This window comes from Lactuca serriola, chromosome 9 (assembly GCF_051521515.1).
Source record: "Lactuca serriola cultivar US96UC23 chromosome 9, Lser_US96UC23_V15, whole genome shotgun sequence".
Classification (NCBI taxonomy): Eukaryota; Viridiplantae; Streptophyta; class Magnoliopsida; order Asterales; family Asteraceae; genus Lactuca; species Lactuca serriola.
In genome coordinates, this window is record NC_136416.1 from 175004667 (window position 1) to 175012844 (window position 8178).

General features: G+C 37.2%; 1 protein-coding gene across 1 annotated transcript; it reads left to right on the forward strand.

Moving 5' to 3' along the window:
- Positions 1-1152: 1152 nt before the first annotated feature.
- On the forward strand, positions 1153-6913 carry LOC145076881 (P-loop containing nucleoside triphosphate hydrolases superfamily protein). The gene is made up of 6 exons (XM_079022681.1): positions 1153-2779; positions 2874-3014; positions 3110-4820; positions 4883-5088; positions 5185-5981; positions 6056-6913. The coding sequence occupies exons 1-6, from the start codon at positions 1547-1549 to the stop codon at positions 6777-6779; spliced, it is 4812 nt and encodes a 1603-aa protein (XP_078878807.1). The 5' UTR covers positions 1153-1546; the 3' UTR covers positions 6780-6913.
- The last annotated feature ends 1265 nt before the right edge of the window (positions 6914-8178 follow it).

Genomic DNA, 8178 nt, shown 5'->3' on the forward strand with positions numbered 1-8178 from the left:
TAGATCATGTTTTTGGGGGTTTTGATATTTCAATTGAAATCCCACATCAAATAGATTTGCGTACATATTTGGCGGTAACGTTTGGTGGGAGTGCCAAAACTCAAAAAAACCAAATACGTGCAATAATATTACAAAAATGGCCCTATACTATTATTGAGCTTCTATTTCTTACATGAAAAATACACTTTTGCACCCAATTTAAAGAATATGAAGTTTGTAACAATTTGGGTCACCCTTAAAGAATGACTTAGCACCATTCAAACATATTTTGTTTAAAAACGTTTGTGGGAATGGAGTATTAAATGGTGTAGTTGACACCATTTACACATATTTATATTATTAATTGAGAATATAATAAATGGACGAAAATATTAAAGAAAAACAAATAATTATCAGTAACATTACACATATTATTATACATAATAAGGTAAAAATAATTGGTTATATTTAATTTTTTTCTTTATACATACATACACCATGTAAAACTAATATGTTTATGATTAATAAATGATTAATAACATCTAATTTATACTAGTAGATACCATATAGTATTTTTTATGGTATCACTTTACATGTATAAATTTAGGATAATATTTGATGTCAAGTATTGATTTTGGCTAAGATCATCATAATGATGGTGTTGTGATTGGATGTTATTAGTTTTGTTTGATGTTGAAGAGAGATTTTAAGAAATATAATAAATAAAAAAAATTATAGTTGTTTGAACTAAATATAAAGAAAAATATATAAATATGAATAATAAATATAAAAATATATTAAAAATACACAGTTAGACATATAAAGTACAAAACCAAATGAAACAAAACATTTTCCAATGATCTTAAATCAAACAAAGAACCAACTTATTACTTTTAAGGACTGAAATGTAAAGTTTGTTTCTTAGGGGTAAAACGTTAAGATTAGTGATTAAATAAAGGGTCATACTTTTACTCAACGTATAAAAAATCACAATCCGCTCTAAATAATTAACCCCCACTTCCGCTCACCAGCACGTCTACTCTACAAACAATCGGACCCCCACAGCATCGTATAGTCAATGGGCACGTAGAGAACACGCGTTAGTGAAGCGAGTGGTCAACAATCTACCAGAAATTTTCCGTTTTAAACTCCGAAACCCAAAAAACCCTTCTCTACAAGAACCTCCGCCCCTGCCTCTCTTTTTTTCGTTTACATGACTCAGTGAGACGCCATAGATATACATAGAGAGGGAAATCGATACATACGGAGAGGGCGAAAACCTAATTGGAGTCAATCGGAGACCTGGAGGCTCGTAGAAATCGAATCAGAGGGTTAATCGATGGTTTCTAGGGTTTCATTTTTTGTATCTTCGTCAATCTGATCAAATCGAGCAGGTTTTCAGGTAAGTGACTGTGTTTCTTTATATTGAGCTATCGCAGACTGAATTTGGAATTACGGTTATGCATAACATTGTATGAATCGTTTTGAATCGCGACAAGGATATATATAAGTGTGGAGATATAGGTAGGTATACAGGGACTATAATATATATAGTGCCGGTGTTGTCATGCGATTTTCTCGGACTGCTATTCGGTCTAATCAGAAGAGGAACGAGAAAGTGATTAGGGCTAAACGGAAACATAAGAGACTTGATTTGATATGTGAAAAAACGTTTAATCAGAACCGTGATAAGATAGAATCTTCTAAACTGAATGAGGTCAATGATGATACATCGGAGGTCAGGCGGAGTTCCAGGGTGAGACGACCTCCATCGGTGTTGGATGCGTCGCCTTGTCCTCCTAAAAAGCGGAAGAGAACTGATGGTTCTTCTAGATTAGCTGGAGACAGGGACCGTTTTGGTTTGAAAACTGAGACGTTGCCTTCTTCAACTACATTTGGTTTGGAGGAGGAAGAATCAGGTGAATGGAAGTCTAGGTTGAGAGCCAGGGGTAGGAAGGTAACTTTTATGAACGGAGATTCTTCTCCCAGGAGTAAGAAGAAGCTCTTTCGTCATTCAGATGGTGTTAAGGAAGATTCAGATCTGGGGGATTCACGTTTAGATGACAAGAAAGAGGGTTTGGTAGGTGAGACCTCGATGATTGTGCAGCCAAAGCGACCTGGTAGAATCAAAGCTTCAAATGTTGTGAACAATGGGCATGAAGGGATTAGTTTGGGAAACAGTGCTAAAGACGATGAAGAAACAAGTATTCTCATTGCAGTAAAAGACAATAATAATGCCTGTTCAACAGATAATGGTGCTGCTATTGATTTACTGGAGCAGGAGAATGAAGTCCCAGTTACCTCTGATTCTAAAGATAATAGCAACAACATGGTGCAATCTCCTGAACAGAGTAAGCCAATAGAGCAACCAGAATCTAAGGAGAAAGAAAACCAAAGTTCACATCAAGAAGTTACTTGTGCCCCTGACAATCATGTTGAAGATGATGCCATCAATGTCAATCATTTACAAGAGGAGGACTCCAAGGTAGTTGATGAAGACAAACATTCTCATTCTCCAGCTCACAGACACCACAAACCTCGGATCAAAAAGGGTAGGTGTTGTGGTATGTGTGGGGGTGGAACCGATGGTAAACCTCCAAAGATCTTGGTTCATGATGGGGCTGGAAGTGATAATGAAGAATACAGTGGTTCCTCATCATCTGAGGAACCTACCTATGATGTATGGGATGGATTTGGTGATGAGCCTGGTTGGCTTGGACGTCTCTTGGGTCCCATAAATGACCGTTTTGGTATTGCTGGTATATGGGTTCATCAACAATGTGCTGTTTGGAGTCCAGAGGTATCGTTTATTCTTCAATAGCAATCAATGATCTTTCTATATGTATTCTTTTACTCTCTTAGTGTTAACTTTTTCTCCACCATTTCTTCTTAAGGTTTATTTTGCTGGTTTGGGATGCTTGAAAAATGTGAGATCAGCTCTTTGTAGAGGAAGGGTATTGAAATGCAGCCGATGTGGGAGGAGAGGAGCCACAATTGGGTGTCGTGTGGACAGATGTCCAAAAACCTATCACCTGGTAATCTTCTCATTCTCATTCTCATTCTCTTTCTCATTCACATTTCCTTCATCTCCCTTCTAAAAAATTCTTATTCTAATCCCCTTTTTACACAGCCTTGTGCCCGTGTCAATGGCTGCATCTTTAACCACCGAAAATTCCTCATAGCCTGCACAGACCACCGCCACCTATTCCAACCTCATGGTACCAAATACCTCGAAAACCTTAAAAAAATCAAAACCAAAAAACTAAAATCACAAATGCGAAAGCTCTCAAACGACGCATCACGCAAAGACAACGAAGCAGAAGAAAAATGGCTAGAAAATTGTGGAGAAGATGAAGAGTTTCTAAAACGCGAAAGCAAAAGACTCCAACGTGACTTATCAAGAATCGCACCCGTTTACATCGGTGGCCCCACACCCACACCAACACCAACAGCGGAAAACCCAATTCCATTCCAAGGTTGGGAATCCGTTGGTGGACTCCAAAATGTAATCCAATCATTAAAAGAAGTCGTGATATTACCATTACTATACCCCGAATTCTTCAACAATATCGGATTAACCCCTCCGAGAGGTGTTCTCTTACACGGGTACCCGGGAACTGGTAAAACTTTAGTTGTCCGTTCATTAATCGGATCATGTGCGCGTGGGGATAAACGGATCGCGTATTTTGCTCGAAAAGGAGCGGATTGTTTAGGGAAATATGTCGGTGATGCTGAACGCCAGCTCAGACTATTATTCCAGGTGGCGGAGAAATCTCAACCGTCGATTATTTTCTTCGATGAGATCGACGGTTTAGCTCCTTCACGCACTCGCCAACAAGATCAAACACACAATTCAGTTGTTTCAACTCTACTTGCTTTACTCGATGGGTTAAAATCCCGTGGATCGGTTGTTGTAATCGGGGCAACAAATCGACCCGATGCGATCGATCCCGCTTTGAGGCGTCCCGGAAGATTCGATCGGGAAATTTATTTCCCACTTCCGGGTGTGAAAGATCGCGAGGAAATTCTCTCTCTTCATACTCAAAAATGGCCTAGTGTAATCGATAAAAGTTTGTTGAAGTTGATTGCTAAAAAAACAGTGGGATTTGCTGGAGCAGATCTTCAAGCTCTGTGTACTCAAACTGCTATTATTGCTTTGAAAAGGAGGTGTCCATGGGATAAACTTTTGTCATGTGCTGAAGAGAAAGGGCGTTTTGGGAAACGACCTGTTTTGCCTTCGTTTACCGTTCACGAGCGGGATTGGTTGGAGGCGTTGTCGTGTGCGCCGCCTCCGTGTTCTCGTAGGGAAGCGGGAATGGCGGCGAATGATATCGTGACATCTGTCCTTCCCGTTCATCTTTTACCGTGTTTGTTGCGATCGGTTTCGAGGTTGGTTTTATTGTTGTGTTTGGATGAGCGTGTTTGTTTGCCCGGGTCGATTTTGAAATGTGGTGAATTGATTAAGGAAGTGGTTGTTTCTGTGTTGGAGAGGAGGAGAGAGGAGAGTGATTGTTGGTGGGGGAGAGTTGAGGATTTGATGAAGGATGCTGACGTGGCAGGTGAGGTGGAATTGAGTCTTGTAAGTGCGGGTGTTTTGGTTGGAAATGGTGGGTGTGATGATGAGGGGAAAGTGAACAATGGATTTATGATGAATGATTTTTATAAAAGAAAATCAGGGTTTTGTGTGTTGATATCTGGAAATCCTGGAAGTGGACAAAGGCATCTTGCTTCTTGTGTTCTTCAGTGTTTTGTTGGAAATGCTGTGCTTCAGAAGCTTGATTTGGCTACCATGTTGCAGGAAGGAAATGGGGACATGCTTCAGGGGCTTTCCCAAATTCTAGGTAATTTTCTTTTTTTTTTCTTTTTTTTTTGTAAAATTTTAATGATGATAAATTATTTGCAGTGAGATGTGCTGGTGTTGGTTCATGCATGATATTCATGCCAAGAATCGATTTATGGGCATTGGAAACATACAATCAAGTTGATGAAGAAGAAAAGGAAAAACCTGAAAAGACCGAAATACCCTCAGTCTTAAAGTCCTCTCACCTTTGGAGCTCTTTTGTTGAACAGGCGGAGTCCATATTCATCTCCTCATCCTTGATGATCCTGGTAAGACAATTTAAGAATTTATCATTGTAAAGCATTAAAAGACCAAAATACCCTTGTTATCCTTCCTAATTGATGTTATTCTCATTTCTCAAACAGGCTACATCAGAAGTCCCGTTTGAATTACTCCCGTTAAGAATAAAGGATTTTTTTGGAACAACAAACAAACAGAACCAGAACCTCAATCCTTCAAGTCATGTTGGGAGTACAATCCCAAGATTTTCGGTCAATATTGACTTTGACCTTGACCTTGATGTTGTCGTAACTTCATCTGCTAAAAAGCTATCAAATGACGTGGCACGATATTTCATCGAGCTGACTCATCAAAAAGCTCATCCACCCAATGCTGACGTGGACACCGACACACCCGTAGAAGAATACACATTCCAAAACCAAACCCCCTCTTCACTCCCACCTACAAAAAAGGAAGAAAAAGGAAAATCAAATCTACTGCTGGCAATCTCAACATTCGGTTACCAAATCCTACAATACCCTCATTTTGCTGAACTCTGTTGGGTCACATCAAAGCTAAAAGAAGGCCCGTTTACTGAAATTGATGGGACTTGGAAAGGGAAAGGCTGGCCTTTTAATTCTTGTATTATCCGACCTAGTGACATGTCAGCAAAGTTGTCAGTAATTGGTGGTAGTAATGTCAAAGGGAAAGTAAAATATGGATTTGTTCGTGGGTTGATTGCTGTTGGTTTGTTGGCGTATCGAGGGGTATATTCGTCATTACGTGAAGTTACGCGAGATGTTAGGAAAGTGTTGGAGGTTTTAACTTCAGAAATTAACGCGAGAGTTGAAGGTGGAAAAGACAGAAGACAATTTGGTCGTGTTTTATCACAAGTTGCGTATCTTGAAGATATGGTGAACAGCTGGGCTTATACACTCCAAAGGTATATTAAATTTTTCAACATTTTTCACAAGTCAACCATTTTGACTTTGACTTTGACTTTGACTTTTGTTTCAGTCTTGAGACACCTCAAATCATGGAGGCGAAAAATGATATTGTTGAAGGCAATGACGATGATGATGAGCCTATTATGGAGAAACCCTCACATACCCAAGGATTTAATGAAGAAGATATATCAAAATCAAAGGAAGAACATGTGGATTCTATTGTTGATGAATCGAATTCCACCCAAGTTATAATAGAGACTCAAGAGTCTACTTCATCTAAGCTTTCCAATGGATTTGTTCATGAAGAATCAACTTTATCCAAAAATAATCCAACAGATAATGAGAAAAGCATAAATATCAACCACTCATCTACAAACCAAGTTTCAAAACCTCCCATATCCTTATTATACAGATTTTGCCCAAAATGCATGTCGAATCTCCAAAACGTGATGCGGACGATTATAATCTCTTCGTGGGAGGAGAAGAAAAAGTCAAGTAAATTGACAACGGAAGACGTTCACGATACAGTGACATCATTATCTTTAAATCTTTATAAAAATATTAAGACGTTTTTTGAAGGGAGGGAAGTTGGGAGTTGTGAATGTGAAGTTGGGTGTCATTTGGACACAAGTGGAGATGATTTGGATTTGGGATGTGGATTGGAATTGATATATAGAAAGGGTGTAGTAGTGGGTGAATTAGAAAAAAGTGATGAGTGTTTTGATTGTAAATTTGAGAGAGTGTGTCTTTGTTCTGTTATAGAGTATATAGTAGAAGTAAGGACTAAACAGTAAACAGTAAACAGTAAACACCAGCCTGCTGGTTGAATTTGGGAAATTAGTTGGCAGTTTTGACAGGATTTTGGCGGTGTTACAAGTTTAAAGTTAAAGAAAAGGAAAAGAAAAAAGGAAACAAAATCTTGAATTCATTTATGTTACCCTCTGTTTTTTTTTTGTTTAATCTTATTATGTTAGTATGATATGATGCATGTCGACTTTCTTTTTTGTTTTTGGTCAAATTCCATAAAAATCTATGTATTTTTTTTTCAGTTTAACCAGTTGAGAGTTTGTATTTTATTATTTGAAAAACCAGTGGGCATTTGTTTTTGTCTTTTTCTTTTTGGTAATGTATTGCAAAAAACAAAAAAGAGTATTTTTGTAGCTAAAGTTGTGTTTTAAAAAAAAAATTCAAAATTTCAATGGTTAAATTCGTAAAAAAGAATTATTGGAATGGTTTTATGTAGAGGGTCTTTTGAAAAACGAAAACAAATTCTTAGTGTTTAACCCGTCAAAAACTTATTTTGGTGATTAAACTGCAAAAAAAAAAAAAAAATACGGATATTTAACTAGCAGTATCATATCAAGACGATGTGTTAGGGACATTGGGCCCAAGTCCCATAGTGGACAAAAAAATGTAGATTATGAAATTTGGCCATGTATATTCGAATTATTTGTTATTAAAGTAACGGATATATACAGTAAAGTCCCAATATTTTCATCGATTTGACAAGAAAGTCCTAAACTTTATTTTTTTGACAGTAAAGTCTAAATTACCGGCAGTTTTTGACACTTTTACCCTTTTTTTCCCGGTTAGCCGGTAATTAGGACTTTTTTGTCAACAAAATAAAGTTTAGGACTTTCTTGTCAAATCGTCAATTAGGACTTTACTGTCAAAAAAATAAACTTTAGGACTTTTTTGTCAAATCGTTCAAAATATTGGGACTTTAGTGAATATATAATTTCTTTTTTGTTAGAAATTTAATGGTATGATACTCTTTAAGCATAAGAGTTATTGAAACATTCTCTAATCAGCTAGATCCTATTGAAATCCTTTACGTTTGCTTATGTTAAATCATTTTTTTAATCTCAACAAACCGACATTGAAAAAAATTGAGATAATCAAGAAAGAAAGAAAGAACCAAGGTTGTGTTGGCTTTTTGCAGTCTCAAAAATGGAGAAATAAGAAACCGAAAAAAAACGAAATTGCCTTCTTTCCCTTCTCCACATTCACACCCTTTTGACTAGGCATGTGTTGTTTGTGTTTGTATAAAGCTAGGGCAATTTTGTTTTTTTAGGTTTCTAATTTCTCCATTTTTGAGACTGCAAAAAGCCAACACAACCCTGGTTCTTTCTTTCTTTCTTGATTATCTCAATTTTTTTCAATGTCGGTTCGTTGAGATTAAAAAAACGATTT

Bases quoted from the DNA above. Each gene is read 5' to 3' on its own strand.
- LOC145076881 (XM_079022681.1), top strand. From the start codon at position 1,547: ATGCGATTTTCTCGGACTGCTATTCGGTCTAATCAGAAGAGGAACGAG. The intron at 3,015-3,109 runs GTAATCTTCTCA...CTTTTTACACAG, and splicing joins GTCCAAAAACCTATCACCTG to CCTTGTGCCCGTGTCAATGG. The intron at 5,982-6,055 runs GTATATTAAATT...CTTTTGTTTCAG, and splicing joins TGGGCTTATACACTCCAAAG to TCTTGAGACACCTCAAATCA.